Consider the following 22302-nt stretch of genomic DNA (forward strand, 5'->3'; position numbering starts at 1 on the left):
TCCATAGCTAATCCCAAATTAAGTCCTGTTTATTTTACTTCCTAATGGATAACTCCACTTTTCCCTATCTCATCATCATCTTTCCAATCCATGCTATCATCATCTCTTTGACTAAAAAGTGTTAAGAAATTATCTCTTACCATTCGCTTTTGCCCCAATAGCCAGGGAGAATTTCAAACCAAAAATCTGATTGTCTACTTAAAATCCTTTCACTCCTATGTTAATTTCTTCCTCCCTTCTGTCTTCTTTTCTTTCCCCCTTCCTCTCTTCACTTGTCTGTACACATCCTATACTTCCATTTTTTTCCATTTATCCTTTCCTCTACCTTTTCCTCCAGCTATCCTTCCTTCCCTCCATCCTTTCATCTATCCCTGTTTGTCCATATTTCCATCTACCCATCCTTCCTCCAATTATTATCCTTCAGTGAGTACATCTGTTGATTATTCAGCAAATATATACCAAACTCTCACACATTAGCAACTACTCTACACTAGGGTATTGGCAAACATGACAAAGAATGTCTCTACCCTTTCAAAAAGGTTGAGAATCCAGGGAAAGAAAATAGTCAATAATTTAAACAAATAATTTAAGAAAATAAGGCTATTTAAAAAACAATATTCTTAATGTATTGAAATAGACGATGACTTTCCATTCCTCCTAGCCCACTAATCAAATTCTTTAACATGGCATGTAAAGCTCCACATGTCCCTGCCTCCTTCCTCACCTGTCACAAGACTGTTTCCTTCACTCTCCACATTCTAGCCATATTGCTCTTCTTTTCATTCATTCTCCTTTCTGTCTCAGAGCCTTACTAAATGCTGTTATTTCTGCCTGGAGCAGTTATAATCGAATTCACTCCGTCCTATTCACCCTCTAAATCTCATATGTCACATCTTCAGGGGGCCTGTTAAAGACTCTCAGAAGGAGCTGGGTGCAGCAGTGTGTACCTACAGTCACAGCTACTTGGGAGGTGGAGGCAGGAGGATCACTTGAGTCCAGGGTTTGAGTCTACCCTGGGCAATATAGTAAGATCCTGTCCCTAAAGATAAATAAATAAAAAATTTTTAAGTTAAAAAAGGAATCTTGGCCAGGCGCAGTGGCTCATGCCTGTAATCCTAGCACTTTGGGAGGCTGAGGTGGGCTAATCACCTGAGGTCAGGAGTTTGAGACCAGCCTGGCCAACATAGTGAAACCCTGTCTCTACTAAAAATACAAAAATTAGCCGGGCATTGTGGAACGCGCCTGTAGTCCAAGCTACTCAGGAAGCTGAGGCAGGAGAATAGCTTGAACCCAGGAGGTGGAAGTTGCAGTGAGCCAAGATCGCACCACTGCATTCCAGCCTGGGCAACACAGCGAGACTCCGTCTCAAAAAACAAAAAAGGACTCTCAGAACTCCTTCTACTTTCCTCCATACGATTTATCCATATTTGTAATTATACACATATCCAACTCTCTGATGCTAAGTTCCATAATAACAGCAATGGTATCGCACATTCTTAGCACATAACAAAGGGGGTGCTATTACATTTCAGTGAGTACTCGAGAATACAATCTAATTGAACAGAATATATGGATATAAGGAAATATATTTTTAAATAGATAATTTAAAAATCAAAATCTATTTGCAAAGAGAAGAAGCTTGGTGTATACTAATCATCAAGATATTCCACAGTAAGAGTTTTATAAATATACACATATTTTCATGAATAACACGAAGACAACCGAATGGGAAAAAAAGGATAACCAATAAGATTGTGATATTAGATTAAAAAAAGGAGGAGAGGCAAGTTTCAAAAGAAATTTAGTATAAAAGAACCAAATCAGTGCTTTTATCTTTGAGCTAATTTAACAAAATAGAAAACATGAAGTGATAATAAATCCCTTACATGGAAAAATAAGCCAAAGCAGTGACGAGATCAGCAGTAAACACTGAAAGGATGGAAGACAGACGAAAGGCAGTACAGCAGAACTTGAAACTTTAAACAAGAAAATAAAAATGAACTGATTAATAAGGTGAAATGTTTTTGGGTTTTGTGGGATTTTTGGGGGGTTTTTTTTTTGGTAGAGATGAGGTCTCATTCTGTCACCCAGCTAGAGTGCAGCGCAGTGGCATGATCACAGCCGACTGTAGCCTCAGACTCCTGGGCTCGAGCGGTCCTCCCACCTTAGCCTCTTGAGTAGCACTCACTTCCATGCCCAGTTTTTGTTTTTGTTTTTGTTTTTTTTGTAGAGATAGGGGTCTAAGTTGCCCAGACTGGTCCCAAACTCCCAGCCTTAAGCTATCCTCCTGCCTCAGCCTCCCAAAGTGCTGGGATTACAGGCATAAGCCACCACACCCAGCCAATAATGTGAAAGTTTTGATGGAAGATAAGACTAAAGCACACATTGTATGTCAAAGCTAGTATTAAGAACAAGTTCTAGTTTTAAAAGAATAAAGGAAAGAAAGTATGTACAGAACAGATACAAAGGAAAGTATATAACAACTGACATGAGACATGAGAATGGTAGAAGACTTAGGAGGAAAGAAATAACATGTTCGAAGTAGGAAATATGACATCCAAGTCTTCGTGGGTATTTCAACATTCCAATTATTTGCTAACTAACAAACCAAATCCAAGAAAACCCAGCAAAATATTGTTAAATAAAATAAATCAAATCTTCAGTAAAATGCTATCAAGCCAAGCAGCACTTCACAATATTAATATGATCACTGGTGCTATCATAACAATAACCAACACGGTGCTTGCCTGCCAACATGACAGCTTCTATTTGGTAATAGCTTTTAATAACGGTGTATGTGAGGGGGGTGGTTTTAAAAAATCCTCAGCTTGTTTCAATGACCAGCATCCTCCCTCCCATTAAAACAAACAAAAGTCAAACACAAAAACTGAATCCCCACATGCGACCAAAAAAGAAAAATCTGACATGTAGTTAGGTTCATGCAATTTGGTTCTCACAGGTGGGTCCTACAAAATCTAAATAGCCAAGTCGGAAAAAAAGGACCAAGTTTTAGTCTAAACCAGCAGTGTAGTCCTCAAACCAGCATCTGTATCACCAAGAAACTAATTCCAAATACAAACTCTTGGGCCCCACCCCAAGTCTATGGAATCAGAAACACCATAGGGAAGTCCCCGATAACTGATACATGCTAATGAGAATTGAGAACCACATAATGAGAACCACAGCTCTAGTACTTCTGAGAATTTTCCTATAATACTAGAAGGATCTAGAAAACTTTAGATAGTTTAAAGACCCATAGTTAGCATCGGAGAAAAAAAGCAATTAACCAGTTAAAAATTATGCTGCCATCTATATTTCTATTCCTTAATACCTTTTAAGTAAAAGCTCCTATCTTATTTAAAGGATTACATGTTGAGCCTAGGTCACTGATTTGAAAGGCAAGAATCGGAACATACTTTAAGAAAAGCGAACACTTTATTTACTTAATGAAAGCTGCTAAGTCAGAAGTTTAATCCATAACACAAATAGATTTTTATTTATGATGAATACAAAAAAAAATTCCCCTCAATTTAGAAACTAATTGTACTGTTTTGGCTTTGTGGCATTTATTTCCTTTTCCCCTGTTTTTTAAAACTATTGAGAGTAACAAGTTAGAGAAAGTGAATGTTAGCTATTTTGGCCAAAAGTTTAATAAGAACGATTTCAGTTAATAGTGACCTTAAGGTTTGAGGATTATTTCTGGATTCCAGGGATTTATGTTTTGTTTGCCCCCCGCTTCATCATACTAATTGAGAAATGTATGTGCACGAACTTCAACTCTTAAACCATAACTTCAGTGGAACACAGAAAAAAATACTCTAGAACTTATACCCATGCTGTTTCCGTACCACAATTAAATAAAGACTGCATTATAGGCTATTGTGTGTGCTTCATAAGAGAAGCGCTTCACTTTTTAAAAACTGCAAATTGACAATTTATAATTATCTAAATTTATGGGGTATAAAGTGATGTTATGATTCATGAATAAAATGTGAACTAATTAACATCTATCACCTCAAGTACTTAACATTTTCTATAGTGAGAACTTTAGAAATATTCTCTTAACAATTTTGAAGTGTACAATACTCTATTATTGATTATATTCACTTTTAAATGCTTCATTGAATGAGCCTTGGCTCTTACCTAGGACCTCAGGTGGCTCAGACTGGAGGCCTTCTGGCTGCTGGCCCTGCAGCACGTTGAGCAGGGCTTGGAGACTCCTGAGACACAGTGATGGATGAGAAAATCGTGTCTCTTTGATCAATTCAAAAACTTCACAAAGGCCAACCTCAATAATCTATTTAAAAGGAAAAAATATATATACTTTATGACATGTAAGCTAGTAACACTTTCTAAGCAGTTTAGTTGGTACAAGTTACTTCCACAGCAAATGATAATGTATATGTATAATGGAGCCATAATAAAACATCATGAAAATGGCTTATAACAAAGAACTAGAGACTAGACTGCATTCACTCAGAAGAAATAAACTATTAATTTGCAAAGTTCATTTGATTGTACTCAAGGAAAACTCAGTACTCTTTTTGTCAAAAGTCATGTTAATTGTTACCTATAACCAGAAATAAAGTCAACACAGCACATATAGTAAAAAGATTTTATAAGGAGCTTTTCGTCTTAGCCTTTTCTATAATGGTACAATCACTATATTATTATTTATAGTTGGTATCCCTTCTTGTAGGATGATCACAAAACAATTTAAAATTGCTTAGCTAAAAATATCACTGGTACTTTTCCTCTAATTATCTTACTATTCCTCATCAGGTGCAAGAAAGATCAGACTCTATATCCAGCAAAAGAGATAAATCTGTTACTAAAGATTGAGAGAACAAATTGCAATGAATGAGTTTAAGGATATACCTTCATAAGACTGATAAAACAAAAGACAAATTCCATTTCTCAGGCAATGTCAACATTCTGAGAACCAGTTCAAGAAGTATTAATTAAATTGTTTGGAGAAGTAACAGAAAAATTGAAATAAGACTAATTAGTAGAAACTCCCAAAACCATTAATTCTATTGAACACAACAGTGGAAGAATATTCTCTCTGCTGATATTTTTGCATTAATTCATACATTCCATAAATACCTCCTAAGCACTCATATTGTGCAAACTCACTTTAGGAAATACGAAGGTATACTAGACCCTGTCCTCTAAGAGTTTATAATCTAATAGGGTAAATTAGCCATGCTATATAATTCATACTGAATACAGACCTCTGTTATAGCATTTATTACATTATAGTGTAACTATTTTTGTTTTCACTTTCCCAACCATGTTGGGATCTTCCAATATACAAGGAACATGTCTTAAACAGCTTGTATTATCTTCCAATATACAAGGAACATGTCTTAAACGGCTTAATACCTCCCATGCCTAGCCAATTACCTAGCATATGGTAGGCACACATTAAATATTTGTTTAATTTATTCACTAAATTGTGTGCTAAAAAACCACTGCATCTCAGAAATACATTTTCTAAACCAGAAGCAAATCAGCGGAAGGTAAGTCAATTGTAGTTCTGATTAACATTTACAAGTTTTCGGGAAACAATAGATATAGCTGAGAAGTCAAATAACTAGGAGGACTGTCTTTGGAGAGGTTATCTACAATGCTAACAGACTTGATTATAGCTAATATTACAGAAGAGTCTGCACAGAGTTTCAATTGATTAAACACATTAAGTGATTAAACTTTCACATTTGATATAGTTTCTTTTCCTGGAATGGACTAGAAAACAAAAACATGCTGTCCAAGATTTCTATCTGCTTATGTACTTACAGGAAAGAGAAATGTGAAGTCAAAGATCTCCAGAGTACAAAATATGGGGCTCTATTCTCAAGCCAATGGAAGACTACTATATTCTGTGATTCTTTCAGATTGCTTACTCTGCTACCAACCATGATTTTTCATAAATCCAAGAGGATTCTTCACAGATGATATTTTTGGCTAAGGTTCATTTATTATAGATACAGTTTCCTACAGTGACAAAGGAATTATTGAACCTTGCCAGAAACAGTAAGACTGCCTAATGAACAGGTTCTTGATCTCTCTGGTAAGTTTAAGGTGTAATAACAAATGAATGGCAATAGGCAACTCAGGTGGGCTGCCTAGAAACAGAGCTAGCCGGTTTTAGTGAGACTGGCCCATAAAACTTTGGTCACAATGATCATGATAGAGAACTCTTCATCTGCCTGGGTTAAACACTGTGAGAGTCTCACTAATTATCCACATCTTGGTTCATTGTAGACTTTTTGTTTAACAAATGGGAAAACATTCATTTTCAGAATAGTAATATATATTCAATACACAACAAAAATCAACCTCAAGTTCTGCAACTATTAAAGAATTTTTAATATTTAGCTATGGATTATTGCACAGAGGTATCAGACATGTTCTTAAATAAGTCTTTTTCTGCTGTTTGGCTAAGTATAAAGTATTTTACCAAAAGTTTGAACTTTGAAAGTAGACTTTAAAACAGTTTAAAGTCTTATAGTTAATGAAAACACATATTTCTCCCTCCTTCAGTATCAGGAAGGAAGAGTGTAAGGAGAAAAAATATAGTCCTGCCAATATAGTATTATTTCATTTGTGTGTAAAAAACATTTTAATGTGTACATAGAAAAAATGACAAAAGAAATAAAAATGTTTATATTGGGGTATATTTTGGTTAATGGTATTTCAAATATTACTTCCGATTTTTAATACCTCTTTAGAAAAACGTTCTGATTTTTCAAATCATCTACAATAAATATGTATAATTAGCAAAATAAATAAATGTGATATTTAAGAAAAATAATAATTATAACAATAAAAGAACACAAGAAGCTTCAATACTTTCAATAACGAACTATAACTAATTACGCAACACATGCTTTCACACTTCTCTTCAGAAAATAGTCTTTTGTAAATTTACTGAATTTTACCTTTACTGCTGCTCTCAAATAATTAAATTTTGAAAGTTATCTATCATATCTGAAAGATAAAGAAACATGAAGCCCAAATAATTACCTGATACAGCCAGTCTAATATGCTAGGAAAGTGAGATAAAAATATATTTGGCCAAAGAAAAATGATATATAAAGAGTCTTTCAAGGTTTTATTTTGCCCTTCTCAAATCATATATTTCCAAATGTGACTTTATTATTTCATGACTAAGTGTGATCATAAAAGTTTAGTTACATCACATTTGGATTTAATAATTAACTCTTTACCCTTAAAAATTGTATCTTGTTTAGTTAAAAGGTCCTAAAATCACTTCCAATACTTTTATATTTGAAAAAGCTCAAAAGGAAATCAAAACTATATTTACATATTACCATAGAGTGAAGTATACTGTCTTTTAAAATTGTTTGTATAAAGCAAATATTTGGTACAGAGATAATATCTACAAATAATAAAAAATTTAAAAATCTAGAGACAGAGAAAAAAGGAGGGAGAAGAGGCAGCAGCAGCAGGAGAGGAGGAGAAGGCTAAGGTGGAGAATTCTGAATGTGAGGCCAGGTGCTGTAGCTCACACCTATAATCCCAGCACTTTGGGAGGCCAAGGTTGGGGGATCACCTGAGGTCAGGAGTTGCAAACCAGCCTAACCAACATGGTGAAACCCCATCTCTACTAAAAATACAAAATTAGCCAGGCATGGTGGCGCATGCCTGTAATCCCAGCTACTTGGGAGGCTGAGGCAGGAGAATCACTTGAACCCAGGAGGTGGAGGCTGCAGTGAGCCAAGATCGCGCCACTGCACTTCAGCCTGGGCAAGCAGAGTGAAACTCCATCTTGAAAAAAAAAAAAAAAAAAAAGAAAGTATGAGTGTGAAGTTTCTGAGTTCCTTGCCTAACAAATTTATCTATGACTACTACCATCTTCTTCCCTTCTCTTCACACTCAGAGGAAGAGAACTTTTCAAAACTTTTCAACTTCTCAAAGCTATTTTTTCAAACAATGTTCTTGATCCCACCCCCTCCGATCTCTCACAGAAATTTGTTTCAACTTGTGCCTACATAGTGATAACTCCCAAATCTATTTTTCTAGCTGACACTTATTTTTTGAACTTCAGCCCTACATAGCACACACTGGATACTTCACATTTACCTCAGAATCAGCATGTGAACTAAACTTGATCATCATTTCAGCCAAGCACTGTTCCTCATCCAGTATTCCCTCTTTCAGTAAAGGCCCTCACCACACAAAACCTTTAAGAATATCTTTAGATTCTGCCTTCTTTTTCAGTCGTTATAGCCAATTTATTACTAATTCCTGTCAATTCTGCTTAACATTTCCTATATTCAAAACACTGTCACTACCATAATTCCAACCCTCATTAACACTCTCTAGACAACTGCAATAACTGCCTAAATGGTTCCTCTGTCTCCAATCTCACTCACCACCCTGTAGTTACGGATATGCCTTACTAACCGGAGTACAAAGTTACTTACTAACTGGAGTACAAAGTTACTCCAGTGTTAGTAAGGCATATTCATAACTATAGGGTGGTGAGTCTGATGCAATCATGCAAGTCTGATGATATTCTTTTGCTTAAAATCTTCAATATTTACTAATCACGAGATAACATCTGAATCAATTACATGGCACATAAGGCCCTTCATGATTTAGCTTCCTACTCTCTCTCTCTTGCTCTATCTCAGCCAGTGTTGAGTCCTTTCGCTAACGTGTTCCACTATATCTAGCACTCCCTATCAATCCTTAAGGCACTAGAGAATATTTATTGACCTGGTTCTTATCCCAAGACAATGCATTCTTGAGGGCAGGAATTATGTCTCATCCTTTTGTTCTCAGGACCTAATATAATGCTGGCTACAAATTCAAAAAGAATATACTGAATTAAGAAAGAAATGATCCTAGGTAAGTCTAAATCTTTTAATAATGTGGCATGACTGGCTTCAAATGGGTTCAGATGGGAAATACGACTTCTAAGCGTTACTATTTAAAAATTGTGCACCAGGCACGGTGACTCATGCCTGTAATCCCAGTACTTTGGGAGGCTGAGGCGGTCAGATTGCTTGAGCTCAAGAGTTCGAGACCAGCCTGGGCAATCTGGCAAAACCCCATCTCCACTAAAAATACAAAAAGTATCCTGGGGTGGTGGCAAACACCTGTAGTCTCAGCTACATGGGAGGCTAATGTGGGATGATCACTTGAGCCCAGGAGGCGGAAGTTAACAGTGAGCTGGGATCACGCCACTGCACTCCAGCTCCGGTGACAGAGCCAGACCCTGTCTCAAAATGAAAATAAAAACAAAAATAATAAAAATTATGTAGCTATAAAATCTGTAAAGTTTTAGAGGATGTAGATTTTAGTGACAGTTTGAGCTGGGTAAAAAACTTAATGTAGAAGCATTCAGGGAATAGAAAGCTCCTTTAAATACATCAATGATTACTGATCCGCAAAACACAAAAACAAAAGCAAAAAGCAAAAAAAGGGTGACAATCAAGGTCTATATAACAGTCAAACTCAATTTATTAGTAACTAAATTTTAAAACTCAAGAATGGGAAAAATAAAACTGTATTACAACAACACTTCAACAACAGATTAAAAACTGTCTTAATCATGTTAAGGAAAAAAAAAAAAAGAGTAGGAGAGACAGAAACCTCAGGCAAGAAGGAATGGGAGAGCCACACACTTAAGAGGAGCAACAGAGGAACAAAGAAAAGGAGCAAACTAGGATAACAGCAGCATTTGGGGCTGAGGCACAGAGATGGTCAAAGGGAAAAGAAAAATGTCAACATTTCCCACTTGCCTTCAAATCCCATCACCTCAAACCTTAAGAGACTAATTTCGTCCTCAGTGTCAATCCTTCATGTCATGGAAATGGCTGCCAAAAAATATCACCTGAAAGTTTCACTCCCCACCCATAGTATCTGCTTGCCTCTGCATAGAGGCATCTCATCACTTCTTCCTCTCTTTACCTCTCATTCATCAGGTGATTGCACTGATTCTCTAGAAGTTTCATTTGCTTGCATAATTTTTTTAATAAACTAAAGAGTTCCTTGACAAGTAACTCAAATTCATTTGCACCTACACATTTTCTTGTTTGCACCTAACCTGACACTTACAACTATATATATCATTTACCGAGCACTTCTTTCTGCCAGGTACTGTTCTCTCAAGCACTCAACATCCATTAATTCATTTAAATTGTCACTACAACCCTATGAGGTAGATGCAACCCCCAATCTATAGATGACAAAACTGAGGCACGGATGTGTCAAATAACTTCCAGTGTCACATAGCTAGTAATTTTAATGGTGTTTGAACCCCAGCAGTTTGGCTCCATAACCCATGCTAACCGTTTGCAGACAGGTCAGTACTTGGTAGAAAATTCAGTATTAATCACTTGGGCTATCTGATCTTCTTTAATTTTCTTTGAAAGATCCCCCTTTGACTCTGTTAATTATGCTGCAAAAGGTTATCTTAAGAATGCCTGATATTTCATTTAATACTCACTAATCCTGATGTTTTTAAACACCCTAGGAATCCATTGTTCTTGTTTATGCAATTTAATTTGAACTACAGTTTACTATTCAAAATCTGCATACCTGTGTAAAAAATTTACCCAGGCTTTTGTTTTCTCTCACAATATTGAACTTAAGTAGCACAATTACTATAATCCAGTGTGACTCACACATACACAGAATTGGTATTGTAACTAAAAAGTAAATTATACAAGTCCTCCAGCCCTACGTCCTAACTCAACTATGTTTTTTATCTCAATCTCTCCTAGTTAAGCATAAGAAATTACAATTAGAGACCATAATTTCTACGTAGAGCAGCTCCCATATTAAAGATAAACATGTTTGTTTTAGGTTAAAGAAAGAAGCTATTGGCTAGGCACGGTGGCTCACACCTGTAATCCCAGCACTTTGGGAGGCCAAGGTGGGTAGATCACCTGAGGTCCAGAGTTTGAGACCAGCTTTACCAACATGGAGAAACCCCATCTCTACTAAAAATACAAAATTGGCCAGGCGCGGTGGCACATGCCTGTAATCCCAGCTACTCAGGAGGCTGAGGCAGGAGAATTGCTTGAACCCAGGAGGCACAGGTTTCAGTAAGCCAAGATCATGCCATTGCACTCCAGCCTGGACAGCAAGAGCAAAACTCCGTGAAAGAAAGGAAAGGAAAGGGAAAGGCAAAGGAAAAGGGAAAAGGAAAGGGAAAAGAAAAAAGGAGAAAGGAAAGGAAGGGAAAGGAAAGGAAAGGAAAGGAAAGGAAAGGAAAGGAAAGGGAAAAGGAAAAGGAAAAGGAAAGAAAAGCAAAGGAAAGCAAAGGAAAGCAAAGGAAAGGAAAGGAAAGGAAAGGAAAGGAAAGGAAAGGAAAGGAAAGGAAAGGAAAGGAAAGGAAAGGAAAGCAAAGGAAAGCAAAGGAAAGCAAAGGAAGGAAGGAAGGAGCTATTAGAGTAGATACAGTTAGGACATTGCAGACCAAGGAAATAAGAAAAAGAAAAGGGTCCCACTCTAAAACAGGAGGCAAAAAGGACATGTGAAGATGGCTGATCAAGAAGCTGAGTAAGTTCACAAAACCTGTATTACTCTATGAAATATGAAGCAAGCCATCTGCCAAGACTAAGGTGAGAAGAACCTGACAATATCATTAAGGATGGTGGTGTACTTAGGAACAGCCACCATAAAATGTGCAAAAGAACTCAGACCAGGTTCCATTTATGCTGCTATTTCCAAGTAGTAAAAAATATTTACACAATCCCTTGTGGATATGTATAAGCTTTCAAGGCATAATTTTAAGGTATCAGTTTAGTAAAAAGGCAATAGTCATAAATAATTTATAATTATAAAATCATTTTGAATAGCTCTGTTTAGAAAAAAGCAATATGCATAAGTCATATAAAGGCACCATTTAAAAATGTCTATATTTTCACCTATTCTTTTGTTGTAAATATTAACTATATCTACTATATAGAAAAAATATATATAACAGGCTGGGCGCAGTGGCTCACGCCTGTAATCCCAGCACGTTGGGAGGCCGAGGCAGGCGGATCACGAGGTCAGGAGATCGAGACCATCCCGGCTAACACGGTGAAACCCCGTCTCTACTAAAAATACAAAAAAAAATTAGCCGGGCGCGGTGGCAGGTGCCTGTAGTCCCAGCTACTTGGGAGGCTGAGGCAGGAGAATGGCCTGAACCCGGGAGGCGGAGCTTGCAGTGAGCCGAGATGGCGCCACTGCACTCCAGCGTGGGCAACAGAGCTAGACTCCGTCTCAAAAAAAAAAAAAAAATATATATATATATATATATACATATATATATATACATATAAAATAACCTTCCAGTCTTAAATATACCAATACTTAAACAGAACAGAGTACACTGAGAATAGTTCTATAACACAGGTTTTTTTTTTTTTGGTAAATGGAGTCTAGCTCTGTCGCCCAGGCTGGAGTGCAGTGCCGTGATCTCGGCTCACTGCAAGCTCCGCCTCCCGGGTTCACGCCATTCTCCTGCCTCAGCCTCCCGAGTAGCTGGGACTACAGGCACCTGCCACCACGCCCGGCTAATTTTTTTTTGTATTTTTAGTAGAGACGGGGTTTCACCGTGTTAGCCGGGATGGTCTCGATCTCCTGACCTCGTGATCCGCCTGCCTCGGCCTCCCAACGTGCTGGGATTACAGGCGTGAGCCACTACGCCCAGCCAGTTTCTTTTTTTTTTTTTTTTTTTTTGAGACAGTCTCACTCTGTCGCCCAGGCCGGAGTGCAATGGCATGATCTCGGCTCACTGCAACCTCCGCCTCCTGGGTTCAAGCAATTTTCCTGCCTCAGCCTCTGAGTAGCTGGGATTATAGGCGACTGCCACAATGCCGGGCTAATTTTTGTATTTTTAGTAGAGACAGGGTTTCACCATGTTGGCCAGGCTGTTCTCAAACTCCTGACCTCAGGTGATCCACCTGCCTCGGCCTCCCAAAGTGCTGGGATTACAGGTGTGAGCCACTGCGCCCAGCCTACAATACATGCTTCTATTATAGAAATACCAACTAGTTTATATGCTCCTGGTAAATAAGGGAGTAATATCAGAATAATGCAGAAGTTCAGCTGGTTCATAGGTGATTTTTTTTTTCCTAATCAAGGGAAACCGCAATATCGAGAGTACAATTATAAGCTTAGGCAGAAAGGAAAAGGCTCTCAGCCCAGCTACTACACAGCTGAGAGGCTTTCTAGTTCTATTTCAAGAAAAATAAAAACGGCATACCTGCATCCCAGGTGAGGAGCACCTCCCAGCTTTCCAGGGCTCTTGGCTTTCTCTTGTGCCCACCTTACTCTCGGCTCACTGGCTCAGAGCTATACTTCCATCTGCCATGGCTCAATGCCTCTATACCAGCATTTCCACCCTACTGCTTTTGTACATTTTTTAATTGCCCCTATAACAGACTCCAACCCATTGATCTCCCTTCCTGCGCTTTCCAGTGAATTATCAATTATTGACTTTGTTAGCACCTTAGTTATAAAGTTGCAGAGTTTTCCTTTTCTGCTCCAAATCTATTTTTGCCCATAAGCCGTGTTATTTTTAGTGTGCAATTTTACATAAAGCAAAGTATTTTAGCAATGCATATATACGCATTATAGCCAGAACACCTGCAGGTTACACATCTAAATATTAATAGAACTCAGTGGCTTACCTTTGGAAGCTTGATAGGGGGCTCTTTGGATTCCTCTTCTTCATCACTATCTGATTCTCCACTCTGCACAGAGTTCTTAGATGCGGCTGCCAACGATATTTCCTTTTTCTGCCATTCCAGAACGCAATGGCGTACATTACAGTAAATATTGAAAGCAGAAGGATTGCTATGTAGTTTGATATCTGGTATGATTACTGTATTCTCCAAGTTTTCAGACTGAAATACAAAACAGAATATTTCCATTTCACACTCTTTTCTATCATCAAGTCCCATTTTACATAAAAGTAAAGATTAGACACACTAACTGACTTGCAGAAGACACATTATGTGACACAGCAGAGACAGTCTAAGTCTATGGACCCAACTTCTAGTCCCCTTTTCTATACCTCACTATTTTTTGAGCAATGCAGCAATAACCAACCAATCTGACAAGCGCTGGAAAGGATGGGCAAAAAACTTAGAAATATTCTTGAATCGCCATGACAGGAATAGACTCAACAAAGCTTAACTCCTAGAGTTCTGTATCAAAGGAAATTCATTTTACAACTTCCTAAGAGACTCCAGACACACTGTAGAGTCTCAATGACCTACTACAAACATTAGATTGCATTTTGAATGCTTTTAAAAGTAGATATAGAAGTTTACACAGAAATGAGGGCCCCCCCAAAAAACACTTAATTTTCATCAACTCATTTCATTCTCATTCAAATAACAGTAATGCCAAGTAAACTGTAGATGCTTCCCTAAGCTCTCTCTCACCTATCAGTATTGATAAAGGCAAAAAATCATGTGATTGGTAATTTGTTAAGACTAAACAGTTTCTCTTTTATGCCCAATATTTTATTCATCAGACAGCAACTACAATTTCAAGATCAACATTTATATTATAAATATAAAAAGCTGTTTTAAAATATTTTAGAAATTCAACTTCCAATAATTAGAGAATGTCCAGGAAGTATCTAAGATAAACAAAATGATACCTCAAGTACCAAAAACACTTGGTCCCAAATATTCGACTCTTCTTCCATAAAGAATTGGGAAAAAAAAAAATACACTTGTTAAATAAGAAATACATCAAAAAGTTAAATTGGCATGGCATATAACTTATGAATATATGCATAAGAGATATTACAAATATCTCATCCAAATATCGAGAGATATTACAAGTATTAGCTATTCAAATCCAACAATATATAAAAAAGTAATACATTATGACCAACTGAGGTTTAACCCAGGGACAATGCTGGCACAACACTGGAAAAGCAACCACTGTCGTAACAGAGAAAAAATACATTATACTGCAAATAAACACAGAAAGATCACTTGACAAAAATCCAGTATCGATTCATGATAGAAAAAAAAAAGTCTAAGTTAGGAATAGAAGGGAATTTTCTCAACTTGATAAAGGGTATCTACAAAATAACCACAGCTAACATGGTAATAGACTGAATGCTTTCCCTCTAAGATTGTGATCCAGGCAAATTGGTCTACTCTCAGCAACTCATCAACATTGTACTGGATATCCTATCTAGTACAAGGAAAATATCCTATCCAGCCAAGGGAAAAAGGCAAGAAGTATTTTCTAAAAAAGAAATGTTTTTACTTGTAAAAAAAACATGTAGAGAATCTTAAGGAATCTGCAAAAAAGCTACCAGAAATAGTATGCAGATTTAACAAAATCACAGGATATAAAATTACTATATAAAAATGAGTAGTATATCCACATACTAGGAATGAACAACTGAAAAATGTAATTTCAAAAATAATAGCATTGAAGTCACAGACTGGGAGAAAATATTTGCAAACCACATATCCAACAAAGGATGAGTATTCAGAATATATAAAGAATTCTCAAAAGTCAACAGTAAAAACAAACAAGGAATCCAATTAACAAATGGGCAAAAGATAGGAATAAACACATCAATATAGAAGATATTTACACAAAAGGTAAATAAGCACATGAAAAGAATTTCAACATCATTAGCTACTAGGAAAATGCAAATTAAAATGAGATATAGTACACACCTATCAGAATGGCTAAAATAAATAGTGACAACACCAAATGCTGGTGGGGATGAGGAGAAACTTATACATTGCTGATGGTCATGTAAAATGGTACAGCCACTCTGGAAGAAAGTACAGCAATTTCCTACAAAACTAAATATGTGCTTACCATATAATCCAGCAATTATGTTCTTGGACATTTACACCAGAGAAATAAAAACTTATGTTCACACAAAAACCAGTACACGAATGTTCGTAATAGCATTCTTTTAAAATAGTCAAAAGCTAGAAACAACTCAGATATCTTTTAATGGGTAAATGGTTAAACAAACTATGGGACATCCATACCACGAAATGCTTACTCATCAAGGAACAAACAATATGCAATAATGTGTGTGAATCTCAAAGGCATTTTGCCAAGTGGAGAAAAAAACAACAATCTTAAATGATTACATACTGTACAATTTCACTGGATAACATTCTTAAAATGGCAAAATTATAAATGCTGAACAGATCAGTGGTTGCCAGAAGCTAAGGAGAGGGTGAGGAAGGAAGATACCTGTGGCTATAAAGGATATCACAGAGAATCCTTGTGATGGAACTGCTGTATATCCAGACTGTGGTAAGAGTCACATGGACCTACACGTGATAAAATTACACAGACTTAGGTGCACACACACACATACACACTGCATTCATACTGAAATCATCTCAAAGCAAAATAAATTTTCAAAAATAACTGCATTTACAGTAATATCAAAAATATAAAATAATTGTAAATAAAAGTAATAAAATATGTGTAAGCCCTACACACTGAAAACAAAAAAGTGTTGCTGAGTGAAATTTAAAGACTTAAATAAATGGAGATATATACCATGTTCATGGATTGGAAAATTCAATATCGTTAAAATGGCAATTCTTCCCCCAAAAGCAAGCCACAGAACAGGAGAAATGTATTTGGAATGCAGATATCTGACAAAAGACTTGTATTTAGAATATATGAGAAACTCTGGCAATTCAATAATAAGAAGACAATTACAAAAATAAGAGGCAAGATCTGAACAGACATTTCACATCAAAAAAATAAGAATGGCAAAAGGTACATGAAAAGATTTCACATCATTAGTCATTAGAGAAAAGCAAGCTAAAACCACAATGGGAAACCCCTACTTAGTAGGCTGACTAAAATTTAAAAAGCGAATACCATATGTTTGCAAAGATATGAAGCAACTAGATTGGTCATATACTACTGGTGGGACTACAGACTGGAACAACCACTTTGGAAAAGAGTTTTCTAGTTTCTTAAAAAGCTAAATGTACAGGCCGGGTGCAGTGGCTCACGCCTGTAATCCCAGCACTTTGGGAGGCCAAGGCGGGCAGATTACCTGAGGTAAGGAGTTCGAGACCAGCCTCCACATGGAGAAACCCCGTCTCTACTAAAAATACAAAATTAGCCAGGCGTGGTGGTGCATGCCTGTAATCCCAGCTTCCTGGGGAGCCTGAGGCAGGAGAATTGCTTGAACCTGGGAGGCGGAGGTTGCAATGAGCCGAGATCATGCCATTGCACTCCAACCTGGGGAACAAGAGCGAAACTCCGTCTCAAAAAAAAAAAAAAGCTAAACTAAACGTACATTTACCGTGCCCACTCTGAGGAAAAAGTTAACACTGCAGGCATGATTGCTTACTCCTTGTATTTCCTCAAGGAAACCATGATTGACCCTTGGCTAACCTTTGGGAATGTGGATGTTTAGAGTTTTCTCTGTGGTAGTGATTGATGATTGTGTTATGAACACACAGAGCAATGGACCATGCCTCCTGGCCTGTCAGACTGCTCTGCATGTACAAACATCAAGCTTTACAATGTGTACCTGAGTTTCACTTACCATGTCTGATTGACTAACAAGATATGTCTGTGTGACCAAACCCACAAAAAGTCTTGAATTCTAAAATTCACCTGAGCAAAAACAATATACACATTTCTCTGTAGTTCACTGCCAGAGAGAAAGCATGTCTTTCTTTCTGACATGAAAGCTCAGTCAATGAAGAACTAGGAAGCCTATGCCATAACTTCCTATACATCAAACACATACCTTTTTCCTGCTGCTTGCTCTGTATCCTTTGTTGTAATAAATCTTAGCCATGAGTATAAATTGCTTGTGAGATTTATGAGTCCTTCTGGCAAATCAAAGGAAAAACCACCTAACCATTCCACTCCTCAGTATGCACCCAAGAAAACTGAACACACACACATACACACACAAGTGCATATATATGTATATAAAATCAGCAAAAAAAAATGGAATGAACTATTGATATACAACAACATTAACACAAATCATTATGCTGAGGGAAAGACACCAGATTTAAAAAAAAAAGAGTACTCACAATATGATCACATTTATATGAAGTTCTAGAAAATGAAAACTAATCTACAGTGACAGAAAATGTATCTGTGGTTGCCTACAGCCAGGGTTATAGGGAGGGATGGAATCAGCAGAGGGTAAGAAAACCGGCCAGGCACGGTGGCTTGCGCCTGTAATCCCAGCACTTTGGGAGGCCAAGGCGGGTGGTTCACCTGAAGTCAGGAGTTTGAGACAGCCTGGCCAACATGGTGAAATCTTGTCTGTACTAAAAATACAAAAATTAGCTGGACGTGGTGGCTGGCGCCTGTAATCCCAGCTACTCAGGAGGCTGAGGCAGGGAATTGCTTGAACCCAGGAGGTAGAAGCTGCAGTGAGCTGAGATCGCACACCACTGCACTCCAGCCTGGGAGACAAAGCAAGAGTCCGTCTCAGAAAAAAAAAAAAAAAGAAAGAAAGAAAAAAAGAAAACCCCTGGAGATGATAGAAATGTTCTGAACTTTGACTGCAGTAGTGCTTCTATGCATGAATGTTAACTTTCAAAACTTACTGAACTGCAAACTTCAAATCTCTATGTCAGGCTCAGCTACTGAGAAGCCTGAAGACAGATGCATTTGGGATTAGGAAGTTGAGGAACTTTTCTGAGTAATGAATTTGATTTCTCCTGTAAGAAAGTGAAGTCATGTGCTGGAAGGCAGAATTTATCAGAGGTTTGAGGAGCATGGCAAAGGTCTGAAATAATCACAGAAGAAAAGAGAACTATTTGACCAGAAAAAATAATAAGATAGTCTGGCTATGGTATACTTGAGATTGATGATCATGAGTGTGTATCGTTATCAGTTAACTCTTGTGTAACTCTCTTTGGCAGCACATGGAACTCACCTTAAGGGAGGGACAAAATAACTGGATTCACACAAGATTGAGTTTTGTCAGATTAATGCAACAAATATACAAGGGAGATATGGTAGGTAAATAATAGCCTCCAAAAACATCTATACCCTAATTCCCCAGAACCCAGGTGAATATTACCTTACATGGCAAAAGGGACTCTGTATATGTGATTAAACTAAGGATTTTGAAATGCACAGATTATCTGGATGGGCCAATGTAATCACAAGGGTCCTTACAAGTGAAAGAGGGAGGCTGGACAGTAAGAGGAGGAGATAAAACAACAGAAAACTATCAGTGATGCCGCATGAGAAAACTCAACCAACCGCCACTGGCTTTGAAGATGGAAGGGGGCCACAACCCAAGACATCTGAGCAGCCTCTACTATAGAAACTGGAAAGGCAAAAAAACAGATTCCCTCCTAGAGCCTCCAGAAGGAATAAAGCCTTGCTGACACCTTGATTTTAGCTCAGTGAGATCCATTTTGGACTTCAGATTTCCAGAACTGTAAGATAACGAGTGTTAATTTAAACCATCAAGTTTTTGTAATTTGTTACAGATTAAATAAGAGTTTTTCTAAAAAGAAAGACTGGTATCTAACCTGGGTAAGATGGAAATTAAATAAAGGAGATGACTGATGGATGAGGAGAAATAGAGGGGTTGATGATAGCCATAAAGTAGATATAATGGCTATATATATAATATATATATATAAAATATATATATATAATATATATATATAAAATATATATATAATATATATATAAAATATATATATATTATATATATATAAAATATATATATATAATATATATATATAAAATATATATATAATATATATATATAAAATATATATATATAATATATATATATAAAATATATATATATAATATATATATATAAAATATATATATATAATATATATATATAAAATATATATATATAATATATATATATAAAATATATATATATAAAGTAGATATAAAGTAGATAAAATGCCAGCTAAATGGCATTTAAAAAATAACTTTCAAAAAGAGGGTAGATGAAAAATAATCTGGAAAAAGTAATACAGGTCAAGGAGACTAACAACACCATTTTACTACTTTATATGCTTTCCATGAGCAAAAAATGCCTCTTACTCATCTTTGTATCCCAAACATCCAGCATAATGCCTGCACATACTCAGCATGCAATTAATGTTTGAGGAATAAATGAATGAACTTACTTATATCACTGTTATCTCAAACTACTCTTAAAAAGAAGATATAGAAATACTGAGGGCAAGAGGAAAAAAACTGAATTACTAAGGGCACAAAGCTAGTTGGAGGCTGAGTTGAAGGGGACAAAAGACCTTGACTTCTCCTCACCTCTTCCTGGATATCATATGCCACCACTTCAGGAAAATCACCAAATGAAACCTTAAAAAAACTTAAAAAATATTCAAGATTCCCATACTCTGATTTGCACATAGCACCAAAAAGTTGAAAAGGGATAGAGGTTGGAATGACTGTATTTGTTAGAGGTTTTCTGTATATTGACAATGCGCTCCACTTCCCTCCTCTATCCCAGAAGCAGAAGTAATGAGAAGGGATACAGTGAACAGATCATTTTTCTGCCTACCCGGCAACACTTTCCTTAGGGTAACTATTCCTCCCTCATTTCATGTGGCCTATTCACCAGGGTGCTCACCCACTGCCCATCTCAGGGTTAAAAATATAACTCAGTCTAACCAAAGTATCCCGTATCTCCGTGGTCAAAGCAAATGATGCAGGTAAACCGAAAATCCTACCCAAGACTTTCTGCTATGACTAGTAGAAGAGATTGCCTCTTGCTCAGAGCAAATGGAGTTGGAGCTGCTGGCAGCCTCAGCCCTCAGTCACAGGTAATAAGTCCACACACAGAGGAAGGCAGAAGCAAGAGCTGAAAATACGGGTTTGATTTTTTTTTTTATTTATTTATTTTTGAGACGGAGTCTTACTCTGTCGCCAGGCTGGATTGCAGTGGTGTGATCTCAGCTCACTGCAACCTGCTCCTCCCGGGTTCAAGCAATCTCCTGCCTCAGCCTCCTGAGTAGTTGGGACTACAGGCACGCGCCACCACGCCCAGCTAATTTTTGTATTTTTCGTAGAGACAGGGTTTCACCATGTTGGCCAGGATGGTCTCGACCTCTTGACCTCGTGATCTGCCAGCCTCGGCCTCCCAAAGTGCTGGGATTACAGGCGTGAGCCACTGCACCCAGCCAATGATATCATTTCAACCCTGGATCCAGCTGTGTCTCAAGATAGAGCCACCAAATAAATGCCATCCCCCAACCTTTCATTTTATTTTAGGTTTGCTACTTTGAAGTAGATTTCTCTCAGTTACAATAGTAAAAACACTAACTTAAAAGTGTAGGAAACAATTGCCTCTATAGTTGCTATACAGGCCCAGCATATCTATTGTTTCTTTAACTCAAAGTGAAGCTATTCAGGAATCACAGTTACGACTCTTCTCTTCCTTCTGTCTAGATGTTCAACAGAAAAGAGACTGTTATATAAAGTGCTCTGGTCACTGAAAATGTTCAGTATAAAAAAGATGGATTTTATAGAGATCTCTGCATTAGGTGAAAATAGATTCTTGGTTTCTAAGATCCCACCTAATTCAAATATTCCATATTGCCTTTTCTTTTGCAGAGCTACCAACAGTCAAAAGAGGCTCAGAACAATATGGACACACCAAGTTTCCCTAATTCCTGTCAAGAAAGGCATATGATGAACCCAAATCCAAGTCCCAGTTTACAAGCTAATTTTACTCAAGTTTCTAGTACCTGTAGTCAGATTGAAAAAAGAGAACAGAAATGGATATGTTCCCCCAAAGGACTGATCAAAGATAATAAGAATAAATAGCAAATAATTTTCAACATCCAGATATTAATTTCCAGACTACTGGTCAAGAAACTCCCAGAAACAGGCTGGGCACAGTGGCTCATATCTGCAATGTCAGTACTTTGGGAGGCCAAGGTGAGAGGATTGCTTGAGCCCACGAGTTCGAGACAAGCCTGGCCAATACCGTGAGACCCTGTCTCTACAAAAAATTTAACAATTAGCTGGGTGTGGTGGCATTTACTTGTAGTCCCAGCTACTCAGGAGGCTGAGGTGGAAGGATCACTTGAGCCCAGGAAACTACTGGACTCCAGCCTGGGTGACAAAACAAGACCCTGTTTCAAAAAAGAAAAAAAAAAGGCAAGAAAGAGAAGAAACACCCAAAAGAAAGATGAAACTAAAAGAGGAACCAAATCATAAAGGGCTTTTACAAAATTACTTCAGCACATACTAATAAAATGGTTTAATTATATTTTTTAATCTTGGCATTTTTATTCAAATCACCATATGAAAAAGTCCTATTCCTTA

At 37.1% G+C, this 22302-nt stretch overlaps 1 protein-coding gene across 20 annotated transcripts in view; it reads right to left on the bottom strand.

The window, feature by feature from the left end:
* Positions 1-22302, bottom strand: part of MYCBP2 (MYC binding protein 2) — a 283201-nt gene that overhangs the window by 230419 nt on the left and 30480 nt on the right. For all 20 annotated transcript variants that reach the window (XM_055360105.2, XM_055360102.2, XM_055360098.2 and 17 more), the window contains exons 3-4: positions 13662-13877; positions 4144-4297 (exon numbers count right to left, since the gene is read on the bottom strand). In XM_055360105.2, coding sequence (XP_055216080.2) covers positions 4144-4297; positions 13662-13877 — 370 coding nt within the window. The remainder of the gene's footprint in view (positions 1-4143; positions 4298-13661; positions 13878-22302) is intronic.

Source organism: Gorilla gorilla, chromosome 14, assembly GCF_029281585.2.
Source record: "Gorilla gorilla gorilla isolate KB3781 chromosome 14, NHGRI_mGorGor1-v2.1_pri, whole genome shotgun sequence".
Lineage (NCBI taxonomy): Eukaryota > Metazoa > Chordata > Mammalia > Primates > Hominidae > Gorilla > Gorilla gorilla.